We start from the raw sequence: 19,028 nt of genomic DNA, 5'->3' as shown, positions 1-19,028 counted from the left end.
CTAAGGATTTTTGTTTCCAAGCTTGTCTTTTGAAAATGTTTAGCAGTTATCAGCTAGGAGACTGTACAGAGAGCTGCAAGATGGGGAATTGTGAAAAATATTCTTCAGCACATAACTGGTTGTAACTTTCACTTTTCTAAAGAGCTTTTCTAAAGAGGTTTCTAAAAAACAAAGTGGTACAAGAAATGGAGTGTTTTGAAAATTCTTTTTCTTTTAAGATGAAGCTGTCAGAAGGTGCGAGGGGTTTTTGTTCATATTTTTAATGCAGCTCCTTCCCCTGCTTATCAGTTGTGAATGTCTGCCCAACAACATGAAAAGAACCCTTCATGCAGAGGAGCTGAAAATAAATGGGCTGTAACATGTGCAGATCGGATTTTCTAGGAGCTTGTTACTTGTGTTACTGTTTCTGAAAGCAGAGAGCCTCCTGTCTGCCTCTTGGTAGCTTTTGTCTTCAAGAACTACTACCTCTTGAAATGTCAAACCAGTTTCAGACTGGAATGATGGGTTCAGCTTTTGGTTCATAAAAGCCTGATGTGCCCTTTTGTTTTCTGACAAAATCACACAGGTGATGTGGTAAGGCTTAGTCTCATTACTTGATGGTGTTTATTGGCTTGTGTTAAGACTAATACCTTGCAAAGACAATTTTCCATTGTTTTAAAACTGTCTGCTCACTTGATATTTTCTCCAAATATATTTATTTTGGAGTGTACCTATTCTGAATTCATTTTAAAGTTTTTTATTAGGCATAATTAACATCTCAATTCTGAATTAGTCTTGGATCTATCAGGTTTTCATAGTCTTTAACCAGTAAGTAGTGGCTTCAGTGGGATTGAAACCCCACAATCGATAATACGATCATGAGCCTAATTTTGGCAGACTTTTCTAAAGAAAATGCATGCTACAAATCTTTGACTAGCTTTGAATTCTTCTTTTTTTTTTTTTTCCTGAATACAGTCGCGCAGAGATGAGTACAAAGAACAGTTAATAGGATAAATGGGGCTACTAAAAGCCTGGTGTACTCTCGAATGATTTTTCATTTATGCTTAATTCAGTGCACGTACTGTGTGGCATGCCTGTTGATATATTTTGTTGAAAATAGTTAGAAACTGATTTTTGCCTGAGAAAATACTGATTTTTCCTCCCACTCTTTTGACATGGTATATCAAAATGTACTTCATAAAAAAGGCTGTTTAAAGTTGAACAGTTTATTTGAAATTTGAAAAAATAAGAACATTTTAAAGGTGAAAGCAAGTGTCAGAACATTGCTGAAACGAAACATTCAATTCATGAGGAGGTGAGAAATGTTTAATTGCACTGTCTACCCTTTACTAAGAATTAGCTTTCTTCATAGGTATTGTCCAAATAAATGCTGTTAGGTATGTTTATTGTGAGATATGTTTGTTAGCAAAAAAATATTTTAGGAAACCCATTTTATTTGCAGATCAGTACATTGATAACATTTTATGTTTATAGTAGATATCAATAACCAGTGAATACCTTGTGTAGGTACCTGTTGGTAGTTCATTTTATTTGGCAAGCTGCTCTTGTTCAATGTTTTTAGACAAAGTTTGATATAGTATTATATGTTTTTACTGATGATCTGTCAAAACAATTGATTTTGCTTGAGGCTGAAGACTAAGTACGAAACTGAACGGGAATTTTATGATCTGTCATTTCTTTAGCACTAAGCTGACACCAAAATCACAGGTTTGGAGGCTACCTGTCAGAATCATCATACTTCAGTATGCGTACTCAGGTTTATTCTCTTGCTGCAGGAGTATGCCACATCTTGGACATCAAGAAATGCATCCCTGTTCCTTACTATTATTAGGATGATTGGCTTGGTTCAGCAAATTCATTTTCATAGAACCACAAAATGGCCTGGGTTGAAAGGTCCTTAAAACCCCACCCAACCCCAGCCATGGGCAGGGCTGCTCCCCACCAGCTCAGGCTGCCCAGGGTCCATCCAACCTGGCCTTGGGCACTTCTGGGGATGGGGCACCCACAGATCTGGGAAGCAGTGCCAGGGCTTCACCAACCTCTGAGTGAAGAATTCCTTCCTAACATCTAACCTAAATCTTCCCTCTTTTAGTTTAAAACTATTCCCCCTTGCCGTTACATTGCACTCCCTGATAAAGAGGACAGCTTTAGCCTCAGTAAAATTAAAATAACATGGCTCATAGGTAGGTGATAATTAGAGATGCCATGAAGATAAAAGAGATGCCTTAAAAATATCTCATGAATCAAGCTCATCTTTTTCTTGAAAATTTATAAATTGCTTTTAGTCATACACACAGATCAGTATTTGGAATGGAAGAGTCCCAATTTTCCTCCTACTCTGCATAAGTACTACAGAAATTTTAGCTTCTAATTCTCACTTGTATTTGAGAAGGCAGTGTGCTTGGAAATGCCAATGTAGTGAGTTTTACAGAATTTATAGTATTGAAAAGTGTAAAATAAAATTAAAAAAAAAAAACAAAACAACAACTATAAGGATTGGTAGGAGCAGGCAGGTGAAAGTAAGGAGCAATTTTCCTAGATATCTTTCAGGAATTTGGATGTGAAAGGAGACAAAAGTTACAGATATGGCTTGAGATTCTGTTTTAAGACTATCTAGCTGTCATGTTAACACAATTTTACCAACATCTCCATAAACTGTTTTTGTTTCAGTATCACAAACAGAAATTGGAGAGCTGCAACCTAGTTAGGTACTGTGCTAGCAGCCAGAATGGGAAAATGAAAGTTTCAATAGCTGGTCAGCCAGTAGGGAACTTTACTGAATGAATAGCCAGCTAACAAAGCAGAAAGGAAGGACACTATCTACGTGGAGACTAGCTCTGAGTTTATACAATAGCCATGGCATTTCAGCCCCGCATTAGAGGGCTATTTGCCCAGCAATGGGACAGAAGGTTCTTTCAAACCAGGAATCAGGAAATGGAGCAAATGAGTCCAAAAGGGAAAGCAGCCAGAAAAAGGCACAGCCAAGAGCTAGCTATTCAGCTAGATACAAGAGCAGCCACACGAGTGTGAGAGAATGAGAGGAAAAAGCCAGTTGAGAATTTATTATTCTGGAGAAGTAAGAAGGTTGAGAGACATCAGTTGGCAGTTACTAATATACTGATGAGAGAGGCTGAAAGAAAGCCAGTAATGAGTGGAATAAAACCCCTCATTTCACCAAAGGATGTGCAGAACTGATGTTCTACATAAAATTGCAGACTACACTTGCTTTTATGTATGTCTGAAAACATGGCTTTCATTCAGGTATATTGTAGGGTTACCTATATTGGTCACTTATTTCTTTTTCCTCATCAACTTTTTGTTGCTCTGTATCTACAGATCACTGACCTCCCAATCTTGGATTCTGTGTAGGATCCATACTGCCTTTTGTATTCAGTTTGAGATTCATTCTTCTGCTCTTTTTGTGGCCATTTTTTGTCCTTAGGGGAGATGGCCTAATTAAAGGTAGTTCTGTTGAGTCCTTGCTTCCTGAAAAGTGGTTGAATGTTGATTGCTGATGAGAAGCAGAGAATAATTGTCTTTGTCTTTATTTTTTTTTTCCCCTCTCCCTTTAATTGAGCTGCTGCTTAACTCAGAAGCCTTTTTTTCCCCCCATTTTTTCTTCCGTGTACTGTTGAGTAAGAGGAAGGTGAGAGTGGGGTGGTGGATGAGTTAGCTGCGTATGAGTGTAATACCACCACATGGGGAAAGAAAAAATAGAATTTTTGTATTTAATGCAGAATTAGCCTTTGGTAATTCTAGATGCAATGAGACAGAAAGGTGAGGAAAAAGCAGAAATTCAGCACAAGTGAGTCTCCTGTATCCCTTTAGTTTCCCAGTCACTGGATGTAGTATATTGTTTGTTTTCTTCCTTAAGTGTTATTTAAGGTATTAATGTGAAGCTGTTTTTGCTTCAAATAATACATTTTGTTTTCCTTTCGGTTATTTTTGTTTCTGTTGGTTTTAATTTGTGACTTATGTCTTGTTAGAAGCTTTGTTCCTGCTTGGGAGCTGATAGAAATTCAGTGGAATCAACTTGTTCCTGAATTCTGCAATTTAGATGTTGCCAAGAAATTTCTATGAATCTTTGCCATGGGCAATTAAAATAAAAAAGGCGGGTGGGGGATGGACAGAAACCTTGAACCAATTTCTTGAAAACAGAGAACACAGCAACCACAGTCAGAAACATTTAGCAGCCTGGCAGCAGACAGCAGGGCATACAGGGAATAACAAAACAGTCGATTGAAGCGAGAAAAAAAAAAAGATTTTCAAAAGCCTTGTGTCCACAGCAGGCTGAAAAAATTTAACAACAATCCTGTTATCTAGGTTGTTTAAAAAAAAATGTTGATTTTCAAATTTCTCCTAATATAACATGTTAAACGATACAACAATAACTTCTCTCTCCATGGAAGCAGTATATAAAGCTTTCTCTGGCACACTCCTTAGATGTCTCTATTCAGACTGTCAAAGCAGAGGAGAAAAGAACCAAACAGTTCTGAAGTCAGTGTTTGTAGCTCCAGCAGAAGAGACCAGAAGAGCTACAAAATCAGCTCTCACCATTGTATTAATTGTGGTAACAAGTGACTCATGCATGAAAGAGGTGATCTTTCCAGTACTGCACAGTGAATCTTAAGCAAAGCAAATAGGTAGTTTTTCATAGCTGTAAGCTCAGTATGTTTTCCTTACTTTAATTCCATTTCCAGTAATACTGGATTCATTTCTGTGATTGTATGTACCCATTGCCACATTTTTGATTGCCTTAAAATAATTGATATCTTCCCTTTACAAAACTGTAAGCTATTTGTTGCTCCATTCTTTACATTCTTTTAAACCATTGTTTGGGGGCAGTAGCTGATTTTCATGTCCTTTTGATTTCGTGTTGGAATTCCATATAATTATTCTAGCTTGTCCATTCTATTTTGGTGCCAAATTGCAGGGATATTATAACACACAATTTAAAGAAACATATTTATTGTGTGCACTACGTATGTCCGTTTCCTATGAGCAGAAGTCTGTGCAATATATCTTGTAATACTAAAGAGGAGCCACAACATCACAACATTATTATCTCTAGTTAGCCATTCAGTGTGGCAAAGCATAATGCATTATTTTGTTGACCTTAAGACAGGTAGTATTCAAGCTCAGCTTTTATTGAATGTAGTTTCTGACCTGATTGAGTACATTTTATTTTTCCATTTAAATGGCCAATATACTCTATAGTCTGTAATTGCGTGCTACAAAAGTTAGAATATCATACTGTTTGGTCACAGTGATCCCTGTCGTCCTTAATCAGAAAATGGGAAGGATGTTTCCTGTAGGAAATGCATGATTAAATATTACTCACCTTTAGTCAGGTTCTACCAAACAGATGCTGATGTTGCAAACTTCAGTCTTTGTACGAGCTTTTAGCATGTGAGGCAGTAGCATACCCATTTTTTAGGGAACCAAAGAGAGATTAAATTCTCTGGGAAGCATTCAGATTCAGGTTAAACCCAAATGTCTGGATTTACTATCACTGACTTCTAATAGCAAGTGTTATTCTAATTATTCTTTTATTATTTCTACCTTTTAGGGCAAAATATTCTGTGGAGAATATGTGCCATTCAATTTTTTTTCTTTTTGAAATCTAAAACTATAAACCAAGACAAAGTATATGATCGTGCCATATGAAAATGTGTTAGCCTTGAAAAAATGTTTTATATTCTAGAAAAGCCACTGCCCTTAGTAGGGGCAGGCCTAAAACAGCTATTTTCTATGTACTTCTATAGTAATGAAGTACTATTTTATTTTTCACAGTTTGATAACTGAAGCTGTGTTCAGTGCTCCTTTAGACTTGGGCAATCAGTAGTTGGGTTTCTTCTTCTGTCACCATCGATGAGCCAAGTGTGATTTTATCAATAGTCATGTAGAGTGTTTCTGCTCCATCATTTTGAATGCTCAAAAGTAAACAAGAAAAAGAGACAGGAAAGTAATGTGGATCTCCTAAATATATCTTTCATGGAATTTGGAGCATTATAGTTGATCACTGTGCGTGGGGTTTTTTTGTTTGTTTTGCTTTGTTTATTTTACTGTTTCCAGCTCCATTATGTTGGCACTTTCTTTGAGCTGAAATTTGCAGAGCAGTTTCCCAGATCATATCAGTTACCTAAAATGATGCAGCAAAATGCATGTATTGCCATTTCCTTCAGTCATGTAGGTATCTACTCTACAGAACCATATCCTGTTCTCCTGGGGCTTACCTCCAACTGGACGTTTATTTTTGGTTTGGTGATCTAAATGAACCCCTTCCAAAATGTCTCACCCAGTCCCCAGAGCTTAGACTGCCACACACATCCACTCCAGTAAAACTTAAACCACTTCATCTGAGAATTAATAAATTATTTCCTTGGAGATACTATTTCATTATACCTGCTAATCTTTTCTCTGTCTCAGAAGACAAAGCAGGTATATAAAGACGCATAAACGTAGAGGCTTGAATAGATGATTTCATTCATATTACATTCAGAAGTGCAGTCCAATTGCAAGCCTTTGAAGTAAGGCTCCTTAAGTTTTGCATAAATAATCTGTTGCTATTGTAATGCTTGCTATATTTGTTTTGTAAGTTGGAAATGAATTGAGGCATATTAGCAAAATGACAACTATCCTCTGAGAGGCTGACATTTATGGAGTTGCTCAGTAAATACAAAAACTACACGAAAGCTCTTGATGGTCAGCTTTGTATTTTGGATTTCTGAAGAATATAACACTGTATGCACTTGAGATAGTTCTCAATGGAGTGGGGAGATTCTAGGGACTGTTAAAGCAGGCTGATAAAAATGCCTCAGGCTTCACTTACTGTAATCCTATTGCTACAGTTTCTGACATCAGCAAATTATCTCCTGCTGACTTCACTGGACAGCATAAAACAGTAGGTTGGCAGGACCTACTTGAGCCATTTTGGATCATATGGGTCTCCATTTTAGAAAATTAATTGCCATTGTTTGTAGTGAAGTTGTAGTAACCAACCAGGTGGTACAGGTTTCATGGAAGTACTAAAGTACTGCTCTATGGTAACATAAATACTTCTGTTGCACTTAAAAAAAAAACAACAGATTTAGAGCATGGATTCATTCAAATGTATTTTTCCTCACCTTTCTTTTAAGTAAATAGGCTTCTCCTAACTAAACTGCTATCCTAAACTGCTGTTTGATTTTATTATTGTGATGAAACTTAGATGTTACAAATGAGACAATGTGACTCACTTCTTTGAGACCCTATTTTGCTTTCATAATATAAATAATTTGGAAAAAGAAATCTTTCATTGTAGTTCAAAGGTTTTTAAATCAAAGTGATTGGAAGGAAGCTTGTTACTAACATAATGGTCAGTCTTGTGAAACATTTATTTCAGAGTAATTCTTCACTGATAATATTTGATGTGAGGAATACAAAGGAAATCCTTTGCGTGGAAAAGGTTGGACTCTGAGATGGAGTGGTGTTGAAATCCTCATTCTTTTGCATTTTTCCTGGTTTTAAATTTCATGGAATAAGATCAGGAAATTAAAGAGAACTGATAAGGTTTTATTTGTGCTAATGCTTTAATTATGTCTGCTCTTCTCATTTAGTAGTCAAACTGTTGTGTTTAGGATGTCTCTAATATCAACAGTACATTACTTGTTTTCTCCTTTGCCTTTTCTCAACTTTCATGCAATTGTAGGCTACCAACTTAAGAATATATTTTTATTGGCTGCTATACTTCATTTTTGTTGTTGTTGAAGGCACCATGACCTCTGGCAAGATTTGCAGTGAATTCTTAATTTCTTCCCTGGAGTTCTTTGCTTGTTAAGGCCCTGGTTACCTATAAATTATATATCTTCGGGAAAGATGAATTAATTCTGCTTGTGTGCCAAGATGTCCAGAGGCCATGTTAAAGAGAGTGCTGAGTTTAAGTTAATATTTGCTGTTTCCTAGCTGGATTTATTTGGTGAGACTCAGCTATGTCATATGTTACCTGGTGTGCGGTTGGCCTTCATGATAGAGGGTATTGCTGTCTTGATGTGAATTGCTATGTATGTCTGTTCTCTTCTGGAAAACAGTTCTATTCCTTACTTTGGATTTTTCTGTTGCAAGTAACAAGTGAAATTGAGAACTGCTCCTTTTATCTTGGGAGTTTAAGTGACCTTTTGTAGTTTCCAAGAACTAGGTTATTATTTTAAAGACCAGGGTCTTGTCCCTTACTTAATATTAAGAGGTGTTAATACATTCAATGAAAGAAAAATGCATGGAGCTTTTAATAGCACACTTCCTTTAGGGCTTGCAGGTTCATGCACAGGAAAATTATGTTGTTTGAGCTTAGGTATTAGAGCATGAGAGTAAGGAAGCTATTTACCAGGGCCAGCCCAACAGCTCCTAGAGAAGCACAGAGAAACTGCAAACATACCAAGTGTTGGTTGTATAGGAGTGAAGTTGATTGTGACTCAAAGATATTTCTCCTTTACAAATTACGTTCACTGACTAATTGTGGATTGTTACCTTTGTTTGAGGGTTAATCTACATAGTTAACGTTGAAGAATACGAAGGGTATCTTGAATGTAATTAGCCTTGGATAATATCTGCACTATTAAGAACATATTTATCCTTATGTGCACTGAAAAGGAAAGAAAAAATCCTCAAAAAAAAAAAAATCCTCAAAAATAAAAAATAAAAATAAAAAAAACATTTCCAGATTGAATTCACTTGTGCCGTAGAGGCTCTCAATCCTAAAGCATACACCTGAATGAGTTATAAAGCAGATATTAGCCTCATAATTATTCTGTACTGTCAGTTCTTTTCCACACTTCCAATGACTATTTTTTGTTTGTGAACATACTGTGTGTTGTTTTTTTTTTCTTTTCCTTTTTGTTTAGCTTCAATGATGAGTGAGTACATCCTTTATGAACAGGACGTGTAGGGGAGAGGTACAAACTTCAATGTAGTACCAGGAATAAGATTTCCAAATGCCAAGTGAATTAACAATTTAGTTATTTTCAGTTGTGGTCTTTAGTTATTGTTTATATTTTCATTTTAATAAAATATCCATGATATTTCAGTTCCAAATTGTGTATTTCATGAGACTAAAATTAATATTCTAAGACCCAGCAGGACCTAGAGCATACAAAAATATAGATGTAGACTTTATTCTGTTTTCATACAATAAATGTAAAAAGATGTATTCATTCACATTTCAGAAACACCAGAGGTTTAACTGTGATAAATTTCAATTCCTGCATACTAAAAGAGAAATGTATGGATGAAAGTAATTGCAATATACAAAATTAGAGATTCTAAGAATACCTAGAGATATTATAAAAATTCCATGCCTCTTTCTAAACTAAATTGCTTTAGCAATTTTTCCATCATAATTCATGTCTCAAACTACTTACACCAAGTTGAGTGGTGCAGTCGATACAGTAGGAAGGAAGAATGCCATCCAGAGGAACCTTGATAAACTCAAAAGGAGGGCCCTTGTAAACTTTATGGGGTTCAACAAAGCGAAGTGCAAGGTTTTGTGCTTGAGTTGAGGTAATCCCAGATATATATATACAAACTAGGTGAAGAACTCCTTGGGATTAATCAAGCTGAGAAGGACTTAGGGGTCCTTTTTGATTAAAAAAAAAAAAAAAAAAAAAGTTAACTTGAGCCAGCAGTGTGTACTTGCAGCCCTGAAGGCTAACGGTATCCTGGGTTTCATCAGGAATGGCCAGCAGTGTGAGGGAGAGGACTATCCGCCTCTATTCTATCCTTATGAGGTCCCAGCTGGAGTACTGCATCCAAATCTTGGGCCCCCAGGAAAGATGTGGAGCTTTCAGAGAGGGTCCATAGGAAGGCCACAGAGATTATCAAAGGGATGGAGCGGCCCTCCTGTGATGAGAGGCTGAAGGAACTGGGCTTGTTCAGCCTGGAAAAGAGAAGGCTGAGGGGAGACCTCAATTGCACCCTTCCGGTATTTAAAGGGAGTTTATAAATATGAGGGAAATCAACTTCTTAGACAGGTAGGTAGTGAATAGGATAAGGGGGAATGGTTTTAAACTAAAGGAAGGAAGATTTAGACTAGATGCAGAGGGGAAATTTTTTACAGTGAACAGTGAAGTGCCGAAACCAGTTGCCCAAAGAGGTTGTGGGTGCCTGGAGGTGTCCAAGGGCAGTTGGATGGTGCCCTGGGCAATCTGATCTAGTACTTGACATAGTGGCTGGCAACCCTGCCTATGGCAGAGGGGTTGGAATTTGATGATTCTTAAAGTCCTTTCCAACCCAAGCTGTTCCATGATTATATGATTCTGTTACAGAGCTGGTGACCTGTTCTTGAAAACACTGTTGTCATATTCACTAAAAGTTTTTGTTTCTGACATGGGAAAGGATTTCAAAGCCAATAGAACAATTTTAGACACAAAATAAAGCTTAGCTCTCCTCTTTTCAGGTTTTCTGAGTTATATTAACTACCATATTTATTATTCAGTCAAGCAGCTTTCAGTAAGAGCAAATAGTTTGAATTTATGCCCATAAACAAGCAATTCTTCTTTTTCATTTGTTTGTGTTATCTTTGTACCTGCTTTTGTTTGGCTGACAATTAAAGAATATTTTCTCCTAATGTTCTTTGTTGCCTTAATTACTTTCATTGTCAACACCGTGATTTAGTTCTAATGAGAACCCATTTGTTCCTCCTTTTTACCATGTTCTTCAGTCTTACTGTAATGATCTTCAGCACACTACAGAAAGGTTTCCTCTTATGACTTCTTTGGACAAGATGAATGCTATGCAAAACTTCTGTTACCATAGGAAGTGGTCTGGTCAATGTCTTTTAAGATCAAACATCTCTAAGTAATTTTCCCTGCCAGTCTACTAGCTTCTTGCAAGCATTCTTCTGCCTTTTGGCTTTCATCACTCTTAAAACAGAAGGTCCTCCTAATGGGAGATAACTTGCACATGCTTATTCTTTAATCTTCTAAGTTGCTTTGAGTAAGCTGTGATCTCTGAGGTGCTGTAGGGTTTCTTGATAATGTGTGTATCATTATTTTCTGAGATTACAAGTTAGTCAAACTGCACTCACTTTTTATGTATTCACTCAAGGCGGGCAATACATTATCTGCCTCCCAATGGCAGAGTATTCTTCCTGCTATCAGGAAGCCACAAATGGGGGTTATTCGTCGTCTTTGGAAATATACAGCTCCATGGGGAGCAACAGTATTAGAATTAAACTCTGAAATAAAATGTACAAATGGCCTTATTTCTTAGATTTTAAGATATGTATAGAATAGCTCTACTAGTTTATGTTACTTGGTTGATAATCATGAAATTATAATGACATAATTTGAAATAACTTAATTCTCAGAGTGAACAGTTTGTGATTTATCAACCATATTTTTAGTATATATTATGTTTAGCATTTTTCAGTAACAACTGTTCCTTGTGGGGTATGCTATCTTATGTTGCATGTATGCTGGGGTTTTTATTTCTAACAGTAGCACAGTTCTGTTGTGCATATTTGTCTCTTATAGTTTCTGTATGTCTTCCACTTTGCTTGCTTAGTGGGTGTCAGAGTTACTCCAGAGATTTATTTCCTCTGAAACCTAAGTATTCATCAAACACACTTTAAGGTCTAAACCAATGACTGGTCCTTCAGACAGCTTCAGACTACATTGTAGAGTTGCAGCACTGAATAAGAGACCAGACGTGATCTGGTTCAGATTGATGTATGGTCTGTAGATGAAGAATCCTGAACACAACTGATTTACTGAGCTGTTGCTTTTGCTCAAAACTGCTTGCTAGTGGAGGCGTAACCTTAGAAACAGAGATGAACATTTTAGCTTGTGTCACCATATAGTCATATTCAGCCCTCCAGTGGTATTTTAGCATAGGTAAATCATTTATTGAATAAGGAAAAATACTGACAAAGTAGTTGTGCTACCTTTGTGATTGGAGAGCTTAATTTAAACAGTCCTTTTATCCTTGACAACCTAGAAATTGAGGCAATTTTAGAGTATACTAATAAAGACTTGAATATTGCGTAATTATTGTGTCAGGTTTCTCAGGACAGAGTAAATATGCAACTTGAGGCAAAAACATTTGTTGTGGAGGTCAATTGGATTTAAAACTAATATTGTCTTTCATTTTTCAGATAAAACTGTACAGTCAGGAAAATATTTGAGTATTTTAGCCAACTGAACTGGCTCAGAGATTGTCCCATTTTTTTCTATTGTTGATTTTTTTTTTTTCTGTTTTGATCTGTGTGATGCATCTTTCTGTTTATGGCTTCATGATATTCATGGATATTACTGTTTCTCAGCCCCAAGGACAAACTGAAAAGATGTTAAATTATAAAGTATCTGACCTTGGTGCACATTCTGTACATGAACAGAAGAGTTAAGACAGTGACAAAGGGTTTAGAGGAACAAGAAATCTAATATTTCTCAAACAGAGTGGAATGACTGTGCAAAGAAAGCTTTTAAGCAATGAAGGCCACACAAGCTAATTTGTAACTGATAATATGAGTTATGTGCAGATTCGTTCAGATTTCTTGAATTAACTCTAAGGTTATTTTTTTTAGAACAATTTTGTTTGGTTTAATGAAAACTATTATCAAATCCTTAGTCAACAAAAAGTTATTTTGTGTGTGTGTGTGTAAATTATTGCATTTAAATATGAGAGCTGCCCGAAAAATAATGCTTCCTATTCTGTTATGTTGGTATGGTAGTAGAGATTGCTGTTTTTCAGCAATGGCAACAGCAACATGAAAGATAAGCCACTTTTAAGATGGCCATGCAGCTGTCACATCACAAAAGGAAGAACGTTTCATTCAGCTCACTTGTACAAATTAGCTAATGGTGATGACGATGTTGAAAACTAAGGTAGATGACAATTTGCTCTATCAAATATTGTTATTTTATTCTTTGTATCTGTTGTTGTTTCCTTGGAAATAAATAGGAAGCATTACTTCTGGTGCAACCTACATGCTATTGTTAATCATTAAATAATAAATGTTTCAGGATTATACAAGTTTGGTTAAAGTGCTCAAGTCTCTCTTGGTAATTTCTCTACTTTTCTTGCAGGTTGTATATAAAAATAATGATGTCAGGTTGGAGTTATCTCGACTTGCCAAACAAGGAGATCCTAAAATGAAGATTCATGGGGTAGTAGCATTTAAATGTGAGAATGTTGCAACCTTAGATCCGATCACATTTGAAACGCCAGAGTCTTTCATCTCTTTGCCAAAGTGGAATGCCAAGAAAACAGGCTCAATATCATTTGACTTTCGTACAACTGAGCCAAATGGTTTGATTCTTTTCAGTCATGGAAAGCCAAGGCACCAAAAAGATGCCAAACATCCACAGATGGTGAAAGTTGACTTTTTTGCCATTGAGATGCTTGATGGCCACCTCTACCTGCTGTTAGACATGGGATCAGGTACTATAAAAATAAAAGCATTGCAGAAGAAGGTGAATGATGGTGAATGGTACCATGTGGACTTTCAAAGGGATGGACGGTCAGGTAAGTCTTCCATTTTAATATTCATTACATCTTTTTTTGTTATATCTGATAGACTACTGGATATGTATAGTGCTATATACGAAGTTGCACGTTGTTGCACGTTGTCTGAAAAGTGAAGGAAATATAAACAGACATTAGTGTCAGGTACCAGAATATAACGATTTCCAGAGTAACATATCTTATGTTAACATTCATTGGGTAATCAAATATTTAAACTTGCAAGTAAACCAAACAACCAGAGTGGTAGGTTTCAAGATAAAAAATCAAGCAAAAAAGAATTACTCTAAGGAATCTGCCATATTGGGAATTATCTGCCCACAGAAACAGCATAGACCTTCCATTCGTATCAGCAAACCTCAGCAAAATAGGTTTTTGTATATAAAATATACTATAAAATAGTACGCTAATGGGTGGCTGACAATACATACCAACATAAATTAGAATTATGTCAGTATGGTTTGTATTCTATAGTATTTAACTTGAGAAATGATCTCTCCAGAAATGCTAAAAACAAAATTTTAAACTGTTCTTAATAATAATAAAAATTTGTCCCAGCTTGTAATGTGTTTAACTGGCTGTTCTTGTGTTGATGCTACATCTGATATTGAGTATATATATGTTGACCTGAGCAACATGCCAGGATTTATCAGGGTTTTTTGGGGAGAGATATACCGACCCTGTTATTTAGATCATCAAAGAATTTTCTGATCAAGATCAGTATTCTACCTGAAATTTATATACACTCTGAAATTGCATGTTGCACAATTAAACTTCCCTGTCTTCTTTTGGTTTTTGTGGTTTTTCCCAGTACCTTCTGATGACTCCTTCTGAATGCTTTGCATTTTTAATTGAGTTTTGAATCTTTATCCTCAAAACACTCATTTTTTTAATAACTTTCTAAACAGTAAAAAAAAAAAAAAGTGTAGTTATAAACTGAATATTTCAGTCAAATCCATGCTAAAGGCTGACCAAACTCAATTGATTAATCTACTATAGAATTGATAAAAATACTGATTTGATTCCTGGTTTGTGGAACTTGAATTTCAAGTTGTATAGAGCCTGATTTTCTGATCATATGTTGGTTAGGTATTTGCTTTTCTTGAGGTAAAAATAAATAAATAAATCTCAAAAACCTCAATTGTGATTGAGTATCCAGTGGTTACATTATTTACACTACAGTCTTCATTTCAGGCTTCCTCCTTCAGTGCTGTTTCAGTGATTCATATGAGACATAAATCCTGTAATAATGTGCTTCTGTGAGTCTACTTAAGGCAAAGTTTATTCTTATATTCCAAGTCATATTTGAAGAAATGTCCTGCATTTCTGCTTTGTAAAATACTCATCCATGTAGCTCATGGATGCCATTAAGAGATTTTAGGATCTGTTTTATTTAAATTATTCAAACTGTTGGAGGAATTTGACAAGTATGCATTGTAATTTTAGGAAGCAATAGTCACCTAAAAATTAGATTTGTGTCTTATCTTTAAGTAGAATTGTAAGTAATCAAATATCTATGTATAAGAAAAAATAATCTAACTGATGAATAAATAGCCTATGAGTAAGATAGGCAAACTTTATTTACCATACTACTCTTTCAAATCACCATATCACCTACTTGCTCTTAAATAGGAATTATTACCAGGAATAGTGAAAAAATATGTACACTTTTTGACTGGTATTTGAATTTTTATCTAAAATCTGAACCAGACATCAAAAGCGTTCTGTAATTTTAAATACATACAATAATATTTTACAGTGTGAGAACTACAGATAACAGTGGCAATGCTGTTATTATTCATATCCTTGAAAATATTGCCAGAGTACTATCTTAAACCATCAGATTTAACCGAGTAAAATGACTGCCTGATGATTAAAATCAATGAACTACACGTTGCATTTTTCTGATTGAAAGAAATTATTGATATGTTTAAGTTATTTCTTCATGACTTATGCATGTACATTTCCTATGTCTTTTTCCTTGAATAATAAAATTCCTCTTAATATTCCAGGAAGCTTTTCATTTCTTTTCTCTAGCCCAATCCAAATATGAATCTAATCATATGAATATGATCACTTTTCATTTACTTATATTCTGATTTTCATATAAGTGAATGAATATATGTTATATATTAAAAAAAAAAAAAAACCTCAGCTTCTTCTAAGCTTTCTTGTTGCTGCTGATAAAATACTTCCAGCCTTTCAAATAGAAAGGAAGAGATTCTCCTGCTGATCAATAAATAGCACAAATAATCTTTTTTTTTTTTTTCCCCAAGTGAATTTTGATGTTTCGCAGCCTTTTACTCCCAGCCTTCAAATCAAATGCATAGTGGCTCCCTCAGATAATAGAAAGCTGTGACATTTCTCAAGGAGCTTTGCTGATTTCCATGACTTTAGCATTAGCTGGATCAGCAAGTACTCAATTTAGTTTTCATTCTTTGCTCTCTTCTGGACTCTTAGTCACAAGGAGCATCTACTCTATAGTACAGACTTTGTCCTGACCCTGCAGAATCCCACCACGCTGCCTGTAAGTCCTTCTCTGAGTGCTTCCTTACATGAAAAGCAGGTTTTTGGTGAACAAGTTAAGCAAGTCCACCTCTTTTGCTAGATGTGCAACTGAGGAAAAAGGAACACACCTTGACCAGTAGCCTGTATGCAGCACAGGACACAACCTGTGTTACATCCTGTTGTGTGAGCTGGGTTCCTCCCAGCATGCATGGCTATCTGATTTCCTGCAAAGGACAGTGACATCACAGCTGCTTCTCTTGTGCCATGACTTGGCTGCGTGCTGTGGTCACAGTCCTCATGACACCTACTATATTATGCTTTAGCACAAAACGTGTGAAGTGTTTCTAGAAAACTATACTCTTCTCTTAGATTTTTTCACCTTTTCTTAATATGCAAAGGCAAGTGTTTCATGTACCCGAAAGGTAACTAAATAGACCAGACGAGGTAAGCATGGAGATCAGAATAGCTGATACTTACAATCCTTTTTTATAAGCTGATCAGAACTGGTGAGACATGATTTAGAAATGTTTTAGTTCCTTATACATGCACTTATGAAAAACTAAATTGCTGAGATAATGAATATGATTGAAGACGCTCATTAACTCATACCTAAGGGAAATGTTTTTCTGTTCTGCTGTTAACAGTAATGTCAACTCTGCAGTTAAAGAAGAACAAAAAAGCTAAAACCATGAAACAGCTGTGAAAGTCTTTGCCCCCGTTGTTTTCTGTGGTAGATTAGAATTAGGCTAGTAAGTGGATTCTGAGGTTTGGGTATTGTTTAAAATTTTCATAGACTTTGCCACATTTGCTGTACTCAAGGATAACCCTTAAGTACTTTTTTTACTAAACTGCCATTTATCCTTTGGAAATTATCATTACACAGTGAAATCAGAAAAGAAACTTACCATTCTGGTTAACGTCCAACTCTTACCTTGTATAGCAGTGTAAAAACGTATCAGAACTTACTCATAGATAAGTAGCGTGTAAGGGTTAAGAAGTCTCTGAAAATTTGAACTAAAGTTAGAATTATAGTTTAAATACCAGACATTATCTCTAGAGTATGAAATTAGAGCTTGGATGTAATTAGTATCTCTGAGTACTACTTTGTAGACATCGATTATATGTATTGTTGTTGGGAGTTCTTCTTTCACACATACGTTTCTTTGCAGTCCTTCCTCCCTATCTTTCCAGCATTCTAGGAAATTCCAGATTTCAATAAGTGTTAATAGTTTGCATATTTGAGATACTGGGTTTACCTCACATTTGTTCCAATGATCGTCTTACTGCTTCTCAGTTATTCGTAAGCTCATAGTAAAAAACAAACAAACAACCAAACGACAAAAAAAACAAAATGGCAGTGATCCCTTGAGAGGTCCTTTGTTTCACCTCTTCAACTACCACAGTGACAATGGAACTGTGTCAGTCGTGATAGATAATTGTTACCTCCATCAGTGGACACTGGACAACCTCCCCATTCCATTCAAGATGAATCTTTCTACATATAAAAAAAACACAAATTGTTGGTAATTTCCTTGTTCACAGCAGGCGTTGCACAATCTTTTTTTTTTTTTTTTTGTATGTTGTAGATCTACTTTTTATGATTTGATGCTGTTGTTATGCTAGTCTTCAGTTTCCTTTAGAGATTAAGAGATCACATCCACTCACTGTCCCTATGTATCATGTTCTGTAGCCTTTGACCATTTTCAGTGCCATCTTCTGCAGTCTTCTCAGCTGATCTGCATCATACTCAGAGTTCTAGGTAAACCTAACCTCTGCTTAGTAGAGTGGTAAGATAGTCCTCACTATACATCCCAATATACTTCCATGTTTGCTCACTTTTATGTTGTTACTTGCTTATGTTGTTGATTTTTCCTTTTTGAAGAACTGCCTGTTAATCACTTACCATTTATAAGTAAGCAGTTCTTGCTGAAAATCATAATTGTGTTAACTTTTTTTAGGTGTGTGTGTGCAGTATTTAAAAGATTATTCTGAATGTTTGAATTGCATTTTGCTGTTATGTGAAATACTGTAGAATCATTTCAGCTGTAGGTCATTGTAAGGGCCATTAATTTATCTACAACTTCTAGAGAATAGGGCATTATACTTGATTTCAGAGTCCATTATTTCATGAATTTGGGGACATATATAACACAAATAACATCCCACACCTTATTGTCTTTACTGAATCTTTCCCTTTTTCCTTCTTTCAAGCAACTCAAATGCTATTAGCTTTTTTTCTTTCCTATTTTTCCTATTATTTCCTACTTTGAGCATTAAAAAAACAAACAACAACAACAACAAAAAAAAAAACACTAGAAAATGCCTTTGCACAGAGACTGCCTATTTCCTGGCATAAATTTTTACCTTGGTGTTGCTCCTTTTAAAGAAATAGTATAATATCACTACTGCTCATGAGTGCCATTATGCTAGGTGCTATGCAAATGTGTAACAAAAATGATAGCTCTTAATTTAGGGATATTATAATTTAAGGTTATGGTTTTCTCTTTCCATGGATAGGCTCTTCCTCATATTCTGTTGTTTTAAATTATTCTTTAAAACTATATGCCCCATTCTTATCTCTCTTCTACAACTTAACAATTCTGGTGAGAGATGGATTGACTGACATTGAATTATTTTTACAGGACAAGTTATTAACCTGCTCCTGTGTTAGCATCATAAGGCCTTTGTCTATTCCATTAAATTTCCTTCTTCCTGCTTTTCTGAAAGTGAGGTCATTTCACCATTATAAGAGGAAACATCCATATGGATTTCTGTACAGTGGAGGTTTGACAGTGCAAATGTTATTCATCTCTGTATTTTCTCCAGAGAAACTTGGACTGAAATGCAGCAAAGGGTGTGTGTGTGTGTGTGTGTGTGTGTGTGTGTGTGTGTGTGTGTGTGTTGTCTTATCTCAGGATTCTGTGGAATCATTCACTGTTGTATGGTTCACACTGAGATGGATTTTGGTAGAATTTGGAAAACTTCTATGAAGAGAGATGTCAGTCTTTAAAAAAAAAAACACCATT

General features: G+C 35.7%; 1 protein-coding gene across 19 annotated transcripts in view; it reads left to right on the top strand.

Moving 5' to 3' along the window:
- The window catches only part of NRXN1 (neurexin 1), a 641,583-nt gene that overhangs the window by 234,172 nt on the left and 388,383 nt on the right, over window positions 1-19,028 (top strand). For all 19 annotated transcript variants that reach the window (XM_090134782.1, XM_090134781.1, XM_090134773.1 and 16 more), the window contains one exon: window positions 13,059-13,497. In XM_090134782.1, the coding sequence (XP_089990908.1) occupies window positions 13,059-13,497 (439 nt within the window). The remainder of the gene's footprint in view (window positions 1-13,058; window positions 13,498-19,028) is intronic.

This window comes from Phasianus colchicus, chromosome 2, assembly GCF_987193195.1.
Source record: "Phasianus colchicus chromosome 2, bPhaCol1.hap1.1, whole genome shotgun sequence".
NCBI lineage: Eukaryota > Metazoa > Chordata > Aves > Galliformes > Phasianidae > Phasianus > Phasianus colchicus.
This window is presented reverse-complemented; position numbering and strand designations above follow the sequence as displayed.